Below are 15,625 nucleotides of genomic sequence, written 5' to 3'. Positions count from 1 at the left end.
TCGCCATTCGTGGTTTCAGGATGTCAGATGGGTGTATTTTGAGCTTCGGGACAGATTCTTGTTAACCTTCCCTTAGTTTTGACGCTCCACCTGGACTTTAGCCTATCATACTGTCACCATGATCCCACAAAGTTCAGCTGAGAAACCCCTAAGACATCACTCCATCACTCACTGACTCTAATACTCTCAAAAATGGTATTTTCATCAGGCATTTCTGTTCCATTATTTTTTTGTTTGTACACATCTTATTCAACGAAAATTGTATATATTTAAGGTGTACAACATGACATCTTGATATACATACACACTGTGAAATGATTACCATAATGAAGCTGATGAACATATCCATAACATCACATAGTTATTTCTTTGTGTGATGAGAACACTTCAGACCTACCTTTTTTTTATAGTGAATTTCAAGTATACAATATAGTGTTATTAACTAAAGTCATCGTGTTCTAATTCCTATTCATTCTATATACCTGAAAACTCTGCCTCCCTAATTCTCCTATTCCTTGGCAACCATCATTCTACTCCCTGTTTCTGAGTTCAGTTACTTTAGTTTCCACCTATAAGTGAGATCGTGCAGTATTTGTCTTTCTATGTCTGGTATCTGTAATGTTCTTTAGGTTATTCCACACTGTTGCAAATGGCAGAATTTCCTTCTTTTTAAAGGCTGGATAACATTCTATTATACAGAATTATGTAATATTTCATAAATATTTTCTCTATCCATTTATCTGTTAATAGACACTTGGATGTTTCTGTGTCTTGGCTATTGTAAATAATGCTACTATGAATATGGGGGATGTAGATATCTTTTCAAGTTAGTGTTTTCACTTCCTTTGGATAAATAGAAATGGAGCTGCTGAATCATAGGGTAGTCTTATTTTTATTTTTGGAGGAACCTCCACACTGTTCTCTGTAGTGGCTGCACCAGTTTGCCTTCCCCCAACAGTGCACAAGGATTCCCTTTTCTCCAGGTTTTCACCAGCACTGGTAATCTTTTGTCTTTTTGATAAGAGTCCTTCTAACAGGCGCGAGGTGATTTCATTCTGCTCAAGTCATGAATGAGTCTTTTCAAGTCATGCCTGAACTACTACAACAGCTTTCTAGATGGCTCTACTATGAACTTTGGGAAACATCACTCTTCGGTTAAAAACAAAACAGACAAGCAAACATCCAATCAATGATTCCGTTGACTCCACAGAATGAAAGGATACTCATCCTCTTCCCTCTCTCAATATTCTAGGCAATTTTTAACCTGACCTTGAGGATTAACTCAGGTCCTGCTTTTTGGCTAGAAAAATTTCCTGATAATCTGGCCATTTCTTCCAACTTCTCAGTTTTTATTTTTATTAAAATTTTTTAATGTTTATTTTATTTTTGTGAGAGAGGGAGAGAGACAGAGCACAAGTGGGGGAGGGTCAGAGAGAGAGGCAGACACAGAATCTGAAGCAGGCTCCAGGCTCTGAGCTGTCAGCACAGAGCCCAACATGAGGCTCGAACTCACAAACCATGAGATCATGACCTGAGCCGAAGTCGGCGCTTAACCAACTGAGCCACGCAGGTGCCCCCAACTTCTCAGTTCTTAAGATTAACTCTCAATTCCTAAATGATTGGTGAACACCAATTACTTTACAGCAGTCATATAATTTTGTTTTGTGTTTTCATGCTTTACTGAAACCATACCTAAACTGGTGTTGCTTTCCTCTTTTCATGTTCCTCTCATTAAAGTTTTTAGTATTGTGAATGACATTTTCTATAAATCTAAGTACCCTCTGGAACTGTCTCCCTGTCTTCATGCTATTTTACTTTTTCTTGTCTATCTTCCTCAAAGATCTTCTGAGTATGGCAGTCCTTCATTTCTGTGCCGATTTCAGTCTCTTGTGAATTTCTATTCCCAGAATTCAACTGCATTACTAGGAACTGAATATTCAGGCTTTGGGGATTCAATTAGTTAACATTTCTATCATTCAGTGGAACTTAACTCCTTTAGGAAAAAAAAAAACTATTAATATGATTTTTTGTTGCACAGGATAGTGAAATAGTAATAGGTTATTTATTTTGCTGTTTACTAGGTGTCAGACACTGCTAAGCACTTTGCAATATTATTTCATTCAAGACAGTCCTAAGAGTTAGTGGAGAAGAGCTAAACAGATTGCCCAAGGTACCTAGCTAGGAAGTAACAGAATGGAATTCAAACCAAGGAAATCAAATTACAGAATTTAAGCTCTTAAAATAGGTCGCGAACAGTACATCAATGTATAGCATCTATTAGTAAATGTAAGGTGTCATACGAAACCCGGAAAAAAGTAAAATAGTATAAATATTGGACCTAATAAGAGTGTCAAGATTTAATAATGTCTTCATAACAACAGCAGAAGTATACTGAAGATCCAAATTCAGTTCCAAGACTGGAAATAAAAGGGGGAAAATATCCCCCAAGAAAAACTATTAAAAAATATAGATGCTAGCAATTATGTGAGGATCAATTTTTGCTGTCTTGGCACTGTTCGCTTCCTCTTGTTTGGATTTAGTAGAATGGGAACACTCCACCTCAGGGCACACAGGAGACCGAGGATTGACTGGATCATGATTTGTTCACTCATTGAATAGAGAAAAATATGAGAATTTTATTATTTTTACCTTTGATGTGTTTTGAATGTGTCTCAGAGAAGCTTGAGAAGTAAAAATTCTGAGCTTTATCAATATCATTTTTTAAAATTATTCTGAGTTATTTAAATTATTCTAATAGAGTGAAAAGATTCTGAATTTTTAAAAGATATTTTTACATATTTATTTATTTTAGAGAGAGAGAGAGAGACAGAGTGTGAGCAGGCAAGGAGCAGAGAGAGAGGGAGACACAGAATCTGAAGCAAGCTTGAGGCTCTGATCTGTCAGCACAGAGCCCAACAGGGGGCTCGAACCCACGAACTGAGAGATCATGACCTGAGCTGAAGTCGGACACTTAACCTACTGAGCCACCCAGGTGCCCCTGAAATTTTTTTTTTACCCACGCAAAACATAATTCTCCTCAATAATAAAACCACTCATGCAAAAATTCATCAGCTGAAATATTGGTATGAACAAAAATTTCAATTCCAAAATACAACTGATTCATATTAAAAGTCTTCTTTTAAAAGGTCAACTTCATGCTGAAGAGGCAAGAAGAAATAATTCACATGGAAAATTTCATTTAGTGCCTTGAGTATATTTTTAAAGTGGCTCAGTGTCTGCAAAGTGTCAACAGTCACTTGTGCTTGAAGAGAACTCATGCATTGTCTTCACACGCCCTTTTACACTGTGAATCTTAAACATCAAATGAACAAAAGCTTCCTTTCCCTTCATCTGTATTTTTCATTAAAAAGCTGTAAAATCCTTTTTCAAGGCAACTGGTTTTACACTAAGATTTATATCTTAGAATCTTAATTGAGATGATCACTCAGTTCTTGTTCACTTTCCTAAATGCACACTTGATGCCTGTTTTCTCCCAGCTTATTTCCAAATTCAGAATCTATGTGATGCCACATAAAAGGAAACATTTGCCAGAAGAGTTTTCTTAATTGCTCTAAAATGCAACATTTTGAAGATGAGTAGAATATCAGATGCTTAGTACTCACTTGTTCAGCACTGCAAGCCTAAGCTCCACACTAAAAAACAAGTTTGCTTACCTGATTTTTTTTACTGTTGGGTGAGTGAGATGGGAGGTTTAATTTTTAAATCTATTATTTAAATTCATTTTGCTTAAAAAATAAATATATTTTATATTATATATTTATAATAAATTTATGTATGTAACATATATTACATACACAATATTTATAATGTAAAATATGAAACATTTTAATCATTTAATAAAAATTATTTATTAAATATTTAAATGATATTATTTAATAATTTAAAGTTTAATATATTTCCATAGGTCTGGGACAACATCAAATGAGTTTTTATGCATCTGAGCATAGGTAGTATGTTCTTTGTGTACCATGGAAGCTTCCATGGCATACCATCTGGTCTTTTTACACGTATCCTGGTGTGTGATGGGTGAACTCCAAGGCAGTTCTAGATCAATGTGCCCACCTCCACCATATGCATGGTGGACGGTCTTTCTGATGTCTCTTCTGCCTTCAAAGCCCCCAGACCCAGGCCAGAGACTCTTCAGTTCATAGTGGACATGTTCCACTTTGCTAATGACCTCAGAAACACAATCTATATCACTTGCCATCTGAAGGTCACTCCGGCTAAGTCCTGGACCAGCTAAACAAAGCCTATTCCTTCATCGAGTCCTCCAACAGGTGGTCCCGAGTCGAAGGCCCTGCTGATATCTGTCGTTGTGGTAACACAGATAGCTGTGGCCTTCTGGGCCGCACGAGGAGGCTGTCCCACCTAGAGAGATGGCAGCACAAGGCCGCTTCCCAAAATCACAATTGCAGTCATATGACTAAAGAAGCAGATATTTCGGCGGGGCCTCTGAACCTCCTGGGAAAGGCTGGTGATCATGGTATGGAGGGGTCAGTCTCTCCTCACACCTCTGTGATGTTGGGCATAGGGTTGGCCAGGGTGGTATCCCTGACTCTGGCTACCATTGTCCTGGGTTTGCCAGGAGGTATCACACTGCTTCCTTCCCTGTGATAAGCCCTGTGTCTATTTCCCAACAAAAGAAGAAAGTGAAGGAAAAAAAAAAACCCAACTTTCCCAAACTGGGAAAGACTATGGGAAGTTATATTTCAAAGATTTTCTGAAAAAATTCCAGAGACTCTACATGTCTATAAGAGCAATCCGTGCATTCATGTAAGAGAAGGGGTGGGAGAATGAAACCATGATGTAGACAATGGTTTCCAGGCCTGCCTCAACGGCCTTGAATCACACTGCATTTATTGGCTTCCCCTGGGTAAACAGAATCAGACTCTGGGATGAGCCTTCCTACCTGACTCTAAGCCAAAGTTTATTATTTTTTCCTGACATTATTTTATTAATAATTTACTGATGCATATGGGGGCGCCTGAGTGGCTCCGTCGGTTAAGCTTCCGACTTCGGCTCAGGTCATGATCTCGCGGTCTGCGAGTTCGAGCCCCGTGTCGGGCTCTGTGCGGTCGGCTCGGAGCCTGGAGCCTGCTTCGGATTCTGTGTCTCCCTCTCTCTCTGCCCCTCCCCTGCTCGCACTCTGTCTCTCTCTGTCTCAAAAATAAATAAAACATTAAAAAAAATAATTTACTGGTGCATATGAAAGAAAAACCCTCTCATATCAATGTATAGTTGAAGGTCTGAGATCTGAGATTTCACTTAACTTCTATTCACAATTCCCTATTCTTTTTCCATAAGCAAATAATTCCTGCGTTATAACTTTCTTTGACAATTTTTTTCCATTGGTATATTCAGATTGAATTTATGTTGTGACATTTAAAAGTTTTATTTCATAAATACTGCAGCACATTTATGGAAGAGTTTTTTCCCTAGTTTATATTAAGAACAGATGCACATTAAAAATTTATCAATATTTGGTTCCATTTAAAAAATTTAAATAACAATTACTAGTTTTCATCATTTAAATACAAAGCAGTATCTGTGCTTATCTTGTTTGATAGTTTACTCCATTCACAGTTTTGTTTTGTTTTTTCCCCTCTCCATTATAAAAATGTTTTTTTGTTTCCACATGTAACCCAAAGCATGACCTGTTAAAGTGGAGTTTTATTCTCTAAACTATTTCTGAGCTCTCTGATGGATTCTTTGGAGCATTATATATAAGTATACCTTCCACATGTGTAATAAAACCAAATCTTTATGAGAAATTATGTGCCAAGAACAGTGTTAAATACTTGATCTAAATTATCTTACTTAATCACCATATCACAAATAAGGACCCAAAGCTTGGGAGTTTAAGTAATTGCCTCAACTAATACACATTGCTTGTAAGTGTCAGAGCCTATGAAAGCAAAAGCAACTTCTAGAAGACATATTAACAAGTGCTTTAAGACACTGGCAGACAATGGACAAGTATGCAATATTTAGCACTGATCTATTCATTAATATGATTTTTTTATTAAACAGAATTAAAATTAATGTGAGGTGTGCAGGGTCCTAGAAAAACTCACTGGTATAGACTTAAAGGTCAACTCATACCAAAGACCATATACCATGTATTATTCCTTTTGGTATGTGACTATGTTACAAGTCACAAATTTGAGTAATGGTTCTTGTATTAGACTACCTGTTGCCTGGTAGTCTCATAGTGTCCATTACATTCACTATCATCTTATGCTCTTACCAACAAGGTCAGAAGACAGATCCATACAAACTTTGGACAATTTTATTTAAAATAATTTTCCTGGAGAAAAATGGAGAAGTTTAGCTATGTATTGAAATATCCAGGGGCGCCTGGGTGGCGCAGTTGGTTAGGCGTCCGACTTCAGCCAGGTCACGATCTCACGGTCCGTGAGTTCGAGCCCCGCGTCGGGCTCTGGGCTGATGGCTCAGAGCCTGGAGCCTGTTTCCGACTCTGTGTCTCCCTCTCTCTCTGCCCCTCCCCCGTTCATGCTCTGTCTCTCTCTGTCCCAAAAATAAATAAACGTTGAAAAAAAAAAAAAGAAATATCCAGTCAGCAGAACCATTTGGGTTGCATGTTCCGTTCCACTTTAAAGACCCATCTAAGGAACAGCAGCATCATTCTTCTTAACTGCCATGCCAATTTTCCCATTATGGGTATTTGCTGAGTTATATGTCATTCTTTTCTGGAAACTTTTTTTTCTAGGCTCTAATACAGAGTTTTAAACTCCTGATAAGTGTAATACAAAGATTACTTAGTCTGCCCTTGTAAAACAGAGGTATGAAGTAAAAAATGAATTCCATCTCAAAGTAGTTAGGAGAACAGGAAATGCTGCAGAGAAACTGCATTAAGCGAGGCATGAAGAGAAGCTATTTCAGCCCTCTTGACTTGAGGGCAGGACACATATGCATTCAAAATAAAAGATTTCTTCAGGCTTAAAGATTTTTAACAATAGGAGCTGATGATCAATGAAGGAAAGAGGCATGCTCTAATGATTTTTTTTTGGACCAGATCAACTTGACCTTTCATTTTTTCATGAAATCCTCCAATAAATGCATCTACTCCATTTTTCTCTCAGCATCTCTAACAATTATTTTGATTCTCATGATTCAAATGGGTTTCTCAAAAGCTTTTATGAGGAGGAGAAGGAGAAAAGGAACCATGTTGCTCAAGGAGTGACAGACATATTCAAGGACGGCAAACAAAGAAAATTAATATGATCATTTAAAAAATACACTCCCATCCCATGTTTCTGCTCATTAAGCTTGAGTATAGTGGCTGTTTATATGTGATTTTTTTCATCAACTATGGCATGTTTCCCTTTAAACTATCACATATTCTGGCACTTTTTGATACTTTACAACATCAACCACAATGCCGAGCATGCCAAAGTCCCCTAATGAGATATTTTAATATATTAATCAAAAGATCATTTGGTAGATCAATAAAAACAATTGGCTGATTCTTAACTAGCAAATTGCTTGGAAATAGTACATGTATATTCTTGTCAACAATACATTATTATTAGAACATGTACTGCAACTCAGAATACTACCAGAGAAGGCAAGTGTTGGTCTTACTCAATCTGCCTCATGCTTCCTTGGCTTTGCCTTCAGAGAAGCACCTGATTTCTCCAGTGGAGAAATAAAAGTGAAATGGGAGAAAAGGAGAGAAGATAGTACAGACTTTGAAGACAGATTTAGGGAAAAAGGGGAGAAGAAACAGTAGGGGTAGATGAAGAGAAAACAGTGCAAAAATGAGAAGACAGACTAGGAATAGTGAAACTGTGGCTCAGGGGAATTTGTGAAACCAATCTGAGTATATCTTTGCATGATGAGAATATAGAAAATTACCGTATACCTTTTTTGGCTTTTTTAGAGGATACAGAATTTCATATGCATTCATTTGCTGAATTTCTGAGGTCATAAAACAGCCTACTGAGCATTTTAGTTAAATCTTTATAAAATGTAGATAGCAGTGTTGCTGAGGATATGACCCAATGATGTGGGATGACTCTGAATATGGAATTATGTGGCTGAAAACACTATCCCAGAAGCCCTTGTTAAAAATCAATTAAAGAACTAAGATTTAAAATATTTAGACATGTACTCACCCAACAGACAGGAAAGGCTCCTTTGACTCAAGTCTGTGAAAAAATATGAAACATTTACTTTAACATAGTAATTTGCTGTACACTTAAAAACTGTTTTCATATGAATCTGACAAAATTATTATATTTGTTTAGATGAAAATGTACACTTTAGCACTAATAAAAGCTACAAATAATATATCAAGATCTAATCTTGACTAATTCAAATTCGGGCTGTCTTAATGCAGAGGCTAAATAAAATGAAAAACTGGAATGGGAATGTAGCATTAAATGATACATTAAAGTAATGATACTGTTAGTCTAATTCTGATTTGCACTCTCTATATCTACTTATTTCTTTTTTTAATAGGAATTTGTAGAAGTTTTGATATATTTATTTGTGGTTGTTGTAGTAGTAAAGACATTTATAATGTATTTGGTTACATACTGGCTGAGTAATTTGTTTTTAGTAAATACTCTGTAACAAAGAAAGAAGCAGAGTGACATTCATGGTCATTTATGGGCAGGAGCAAGACTTTGGGGGTGGGCTGAGGGGAAGTCAGATCAACAGATTACAATATTACTGCCTCCTCTGTGTCTCCTAAGAATCAGGTATTTTTGTACCTCCTAACATATTAAAAAAGAATTCTAATTCTGAAGCCTCCGATTAGCTGTGGCATCTTGAGCAAGCCACTTGAAAAGCTTTCTGGGGCTTACTTTTCTCACTATAAAATAGGCTAGTATTGTTTCCAGTTAATTTTCATATTTCACAAATTAATTGTATATTCTTTGCAAAAAGCAAATCAATCAGGAGAGTATACACTTCTAAATGTTCCCTGGTTGATAATTAAGGAGACCAGTGGTGGTTGTATATTGACCACTTCGTTTTCATACAAGTTTCTTAACATACGATTATCTGTTAAATAAAGACATTTTTACCTGAATTCTGATGTTCAAGATCTTTAAAGAGCCTTTGTGTTTTAAAATATTTTATTTACATGTAAATAGCTGTGGGAAAATGGTAGGAAATTTAATCCTGTAACCAACACCACACAAGCTGACTACATATTGAAGTGGACAATTGAAAGGGCTTGTCATAGAATTAGGCCAAAATACTGTACTTTTATATGAACTTACACAATGAAGGCAATAATCACTTTTTGTCTCTATTTTGTTTTATGCTTATAAAAATAGCTTATTATAAATATGCCTTGTCCCACGTAATGGGCAGAGCTGACACAGCTCCCTGCCACTTGTCATGCTGCTTTAAGTGAACAATCATAGCCCGAAGGGCCTCTTTTAGGGAACAGGCACCCTAGCAATCCCTCTGGGCAGTGGCAGGTAGGGAAGCAGAGAAAACCAATAGATGGTTCTCACAGTTTGGATGCATACATTTATGCAGCCTTTTCATTTTCTGAATTCTGATTTTATTCACACCTCCCTGGAAATTATTTGCCATGTTGTGTGTTTGTTGTTCCCATATATTTAAGATATGATTAAGCAAACAGAACTAAGGGGAAAAAGTTGAAAGTAAATAATGAAATATAGGGGCGCCTGGGTGGCGCAGTCGGTTAAGCGTCCGACTTCAGCCAGGTCACGATCTCACGGTCCGTGAGTTCGAGCCCCGCGTCGGGCTCTGGGCTGATGGCTCAGAGCCTGGAGCCTGTTTCCGATTCTGTGTCTCCCTCTCTCTCTGCCCCTCCCCTGTTCATGCTCTGTCTCTGTCCCAAAAATAAATAAACATTGAAAAAAAAATTAAAAGAAATATATTTGGATATGTTTGTTTTATAAGACATGACCAGTGCTAAGTGATCAAAAGAAATTACCTGGAAGAAATGAGGGGGATTCTATGCAGTGTGATGCAGGGGACCATTTATTTATTTGTATCATCAACATCATGACAGTAGTGATTTTCCATTACACTCTAATCAGCAATACTTAGTAAGTAGATAGCATGTGGGTATTAAATGGGATCCCTTTAGCCAATAATTTCAGACTCACACCTGTCAGACCTTAGTGTATGTGTGTAATTTGCTTGTTTGAGGTGCTAGCCCGCAGGCTCCTAGTTCCCCATTCCTGCTCCCTCAGTGTCCCCCTTGCCTCTCACTGCTCCCTGTTTCTAAGCGGCATTGAAGGAATCCAGTAAAAGAAACACTTAAAATATCTGGTTCCTCTTGTTTTCATCCTCCACATCTCAATGAGCAATGCACTGGCAATTTTTCCTTTATGTGACTTTCACATCCCTCTCTTCACTCTATTCCCAGGCTGGTTCTCATTATTTACCCCAGCCTCGCTGGTCTCTCCGAACGTAAATTCTTTGTTCACAGCTGCTCCGACTTCACACTGTTTCACACTAAAACTTCCTTCAGTGTCCCCACTCATATCATTTAAGGCCTGCATGGTGCTGTTTTCATTGAAGTTATCACAAACAACATGAAGAAAAGAAAGACCCGCCATTTTGCCTTTCCCTGTGCAATTACTGAAACACTGAGTCAGAATGTGTTTGAAGTAGTATTTACTTATTGATTTTCCTTTTCTTTTTCTAAAGGCTTCAGACAAACGGTGGATTGGAGCATTTTGTAAGGACATATGTTGCCCCACCGGCACCCGTGGTTGATATGGCCAGTCTCACTAGCCGGTGAATTGTCTCCTTCTTCTTTTACTACTCCACTCACTTCAACTATTTCCTCCCAAATGTTCAATGGAAGAATTCAGGGGAAAATTCAAAATTTTCAAAGTGATACTGGATTGAGAGTTCTGACAACTATTTCCTCCCAAATGTTCAATGGAAGAATTCAGGGGAAAATTCAAAATTTTCAAAGTGATACCGGATTGAGAGTTCTGACTGATGTTCTATAAACCAGGGATTGGTGAACTCTGTTCTACAGGCCAAATCCTGCTTACCACAAACCTGCAGCTTACCCGACGCGGGGCTCGAACTCACGGACCGCGAGATCATGACCTGAGCCGAAGTCAGCTGCTTAACTGACTGAGCCACCCAGGCGCCCCACAAATTAGGAATGACTTTTCCTGTTTTTGTAGAACCCACACATTAGGAATGACTTTTATGTCATTGACACACAATGTTACATTAGTTCTAGGTGTACAACATAGTGATTCAGCATCTCTACCGGTTGGGCCATGCTCACAAGTGTGCATTTTTCTTTTCTTTTTCTTTTTTTCTTTTTAACTTTTAAGTGTTTATTTATTTTTGAGAGACAGAGATAGGCAGGGTGTCAGTGGGGGAGGGAGAGTGAGAGGGAGACACAGAATCCTAAGCAGGCTCCGGGCTCTGAGCTGTCAGCACAGCAGGCCTCAAACCCTTGAACTGTGAGATCATGACCTGAGCCGAAGTCAGATGTTCAACCAACTGAGCCACCCAGGTGCCCACAAGTATACATTTTTAGATGGCTGAAAAATATCAAAAAAGAATAATACTTTTTGACACATGAAAATTATATGAACTTTCAAATTCCAGAGTCCATAAATAAAGTCAACTGAGACACAGTCACGCTTATTCATTTACATATTGTTTAAGGCTGCTTTTGTGCTATAGTAGCAAGTTGAGTAGTTGTAACAGAGACTATTCGTCCACAATTTGAAAATATTTACTCTATGGCCTTTATAGAAAAGGTATGTCAACCTGGGTGGCTCAGTCGGTAAGCGTCCGACTTCGGTTCAGGTCATGATCTCCCGGTCCGTGAGATTGAGCCCTTCGTCGGGCTGTGTGCTGACAGCTCAGAGCCCGGAGCCTGCTTCAGATTCTGTGTCCCCTCTCTCTCTGCCCCTCCCCCACTCACACTCTGAGAGAGAGAGAGCTCTCAAAAATAAATAAAAACATTAAAAAAAAAGTTTTGCCAACCTATAACTATATTGCTGAAAGAAACTGGAAACAACCTGTCAAAATAGGCACTCTTTATTTTAATATATATCAAAATATTCTCCCAGAATTACAAGTTCAGTATAATTTGAATTACCTTTCTACATCACCAAATCTCTGCACCTACTGCTGACAGATCAACTCTCCTACAATGCTATTTTCACGTCACCATATTTCTTGACAATTTTGATAACCATAGGAAGATGCCCAAACTTTTTAGTGTGTCATTCGAAAGCTTGTGAGAAACATGCCTCACGCTAACTTTCCATGTCGCTCTTTATCACTTCTCTTACCAACCACTTTATTCCAGGATATTTGTCTATTTGTGACTTAAACAAATCTCCTTTGATGTCTTTAAGCATTCTTTTTCTGTACCAGAATACTAGTTTTTAATTCCTTTCCTTATGATCTATTTGTCTTATGAGTTTATCTAACTCCTTCATAAAGCTAATCCTGACACCTTCATCTTACAGGGACACTCCTGTCACTAAGCTTCTATTACTTATTATCTCAATTACTATGACATATTCTCCGGACAATAGTCTTGGGTTAAAAGTCTAGCTTCCAGTTTCAAGATTGTAAGAATGTTAAACTTGCAAGTCTGCTTAGAGAAGAAGCTCATCAAAGTTCTGTGTTAAACCTTCCAATGGTCCAAGGGAGGTTCTGGCTGATGCTCCACCAGCTGAGCAGAAAGGAAAGATTATTGTCCATTAGTCATTCCAAGCCACTGAAAATGAACCCTAGGTACCTGGAGCCCCAAGCATTTTCAGTGGTGATACAGAGCAGGAAGTCTGTGGGGAGCCACCATCAGGCAATCCTATGCCATGTCTCATCCTCAAAATGATGGCACACTGTAGAGGGAGGTGATAACTGGCCCACACTGAACAATGCTCTGCTTTCTAACCAACTGCTTAGTCATGGTTTCATTACATAAAGTCAACTTCCCCAGGCTTGAGTTAATTCAGAGATGTATTTTTTTTTTTTTACATATCTTCTCATTAATTATATAGCCAACATCAGAAGCAACTTACAACATATCTTGTGAAGAGTATGAGATTATGTACTTAGAGCAACTAACACAGTTCCTGGCACAGAGTAGACTGTGATGGTCATGACCATGCCAAAGATAGGTTGTTAATTCTATGCGCTGAAACTGCCTGAAAATGTGAAAAGCTCACACTTGTGATTTTAGTCCTGAAAAGTGAAAAAAAAATGCAAAAGAAGGAAACTACCAGCAGAAATATCCCTTTGGAGAAAATTGTTTATCAGTGTAATCCTTAGAAACATATGATTACATCGTGATATGCCCAGAGAGAACTTTTCTGAGTTTTTTAAACAAGGTAATTGTTTTGTGAAGAAAAAGACTGGTTTTGTCTTTCCTAAGATTTACTTTTAACATGAACTGGGTAGTTAATTTAATAATGCTTCATTCAAGACTGGCTAGAATTAGGAGTATAATAAGATAAACAAACTATAGCCTTTGGAAAAACAGGCACAGTAAAGAAATAAAAATAGAATGCAAAGTGAAGATCAATATTTGGGGTTAACGGATTTATAACACTTTGTATTTAATAACAAAAAAATCTAAGCTGTATTTATTAAAGACCAGGTGTTATTAAAAATGCTTTATAAACACTGATTTATTTAAGCACCATGATATCCTCTGAGATAGATCTCATTTTACAGATGAGGAAACTGATACCCAAAGATGTTAAATGTTTTGCCTAAGGTCACACAGCTAACAGTGGCTAAGCTAGGATTTTAATTTAGGCATTCTGGCTCTAAACTTCATGTGCTCATGTCTCGCATTGTGCATTGTCTTTCATCAATTTATTTCCTTTGTTTTATTTTGCTTATATGTGCCTAACGGCATTATCACATTTCCTTTCTTTATAGTTTCTATACTCCACTGAGAAATCTTATCTGGTCTCACATGTTGTTGATATGCTGGATATTTCCAAACTTAAAATTTTTTTTAATGTTTATCTATTTTTGAGACAGAGAGAGACAGAGCATGAACAGGGGAGGGGCAGAGAGAGAGGGAGACACAGAATCTGAAGCAGGCTCCAGGTTCCAAGCTGTCAGCACAGAGCCAGATGCGGGGCTTGAACTCATGGACCGTGAGATCATGACCTGAGCCAAAGTCGGATGCTTAACCGACTGAGCCACCCAGGCACCCCTGATATTTCCAAACTTTTGTCTTTAGTATTACTCTATTTATCCCTCTGTATCTGTCCACCATATATCTCTAATTGTAGATGCCTTCAACTTAACATGTTCCAAACAAAATTCATTGTCTGCCTCCCTCATTCTGTTCTTCTTCATCCTTAACTCAATGGCATAATCAGCCAATCAGGTGACCAAACTAGAAAGATCATAATCTCTCTCTTCAACTCCCTTCCAATGGCATGCACTTTCAGTTGACCCTCTAGTACTGCTGTTTCTACTGTCCAAAGTCCTCTTAGTTCTTTACTTACTTCTTAATTCTTATTATTACAGTTTAAATGATCATCAACCTTTATGTGAGCTATTAGAAAAACCTCCTCATTCACCTTCCTTCTTCAGTATTCTTTGGAATAGCTATATCTACTAGCAAAATCATCTTTGTAAAATAACTATCATGCAATATGATCATGTAATTCCCCTCATTACACATCTGTGAGTGCTTCCAGGAAATTTTTTCTCATAAAGCACCATTGGTTGGTTAGGAGTGCTTTATAATTGTTCTGATAGCACCCTGTAACACCTAATCATGATGTATTCAACATTCCTAGTATATTTGACAAGTCCCCTATTAAGACTGTATACTCCTTGAAAGTAGGAACTCACTGTATTTCAAGTACCTAGAGTCATTCCTACTTCATAGGAGGCTTGCAGGAATGATTTTTTCAAATGAACTTTCCCTGCCTCACTCCCGCACCCCTACTTCCAGGATTCACCTACACAGTAAAGTCCAAATCCTTTAATGTAAGTAAAAGTTTATTCAAAATCTTGTTCTAGTACCTTCCCAGCTTTGTCTTCTGCCACTTCAGCCTACAAATTCTATGCTCCAGCCAAGCTGAGCCAAATGCTCACCGTCAGGGTGGCATCTTGCTTTCTCACTCCCTGTGCTTGGGGAGATACTGTGTTTTTGCAGAAATGACTTCAACTACCTTGTTTTTGTAAAACTGGTGGGTTTTTTATGAGTCCAAAGTGACTCATAAGTATGGTCCCCTATGATATTTATATGGTTTTGCAGTAAAAATTGCCAAGAAGCAACACTATTTACCACCATCTGATCTATTCTCTTTAACAATGGCAACCCAAGCCTGACCTACATTTAAGATGGATGTTCCAAAGAACTTACGGACACAGTTCCTAGAATCAGTCAGCCTGATTCTAGTTCTGACTCTAACATCTCCTGGCTGTGTGGCCTTGAAAAAGTAAGGCGCTTTTCTTTATGCCTCAATGATCTCATCTGCAAAATGAGGTAATAATAAACTGAACTCTTAGGGCTGTTGTGAGAATTAGATAAGTAAGTAATGAAATAGATAACTAAATTAATTAGATAAATAAATAAATAAATGGATAGGTAAATACTTAATAGATTTCTGCCATCATTGTTATTATT

The 15,625-nt window shown here is 37.7% G+C and overlaps 1 protein-coding gene across 7 annotated transcripts in view; it reads right to left on the bottom strand.

Annotated features, from left to right (window-relative positions):
- The window catches only part of RALYL (RALY RNA binding protein like), a 724,524-nt gene that overhangs the window by 119,829 nt on the left and 589,070 nt on the right, over window positions 1-15,625 (bottom strand). For all 7 annotated transcript variants that reach the window (XM_043601289.1, XM_043601284.1, XM_043601288.1 and 4 more), the window contains one exon: window positions 8,160-8,192. In XM_043601289.1, coding sequence (XP_043457224.1) covers window positions 8,160-8,192 — 33 coding nt within the window. The remainder of the gene's footprint in view (window positions 1-8,159; window positions 8,193-15,625) is intronic.

The sequence above is a fragment of the Prionailurus bengalensis genome, chromosome F2 (assembly GCF_016509475.1).
Source record: "Prionailurus bengalensis isolate Pbe53 chromosome F2, Fcat_Pben_1.1_paternal_pri, whole genome shotgun sequence".
Classification (NCBI taxonomy): Eukaryota; Metazoa; Chordata; class Mammalia; order Carnivora; family Felidae; genus Prionailurus; species Prionailurus bengalensis.
This window is presented reverse-complemented; position numbering and strand designations above follow the sequence as displayed.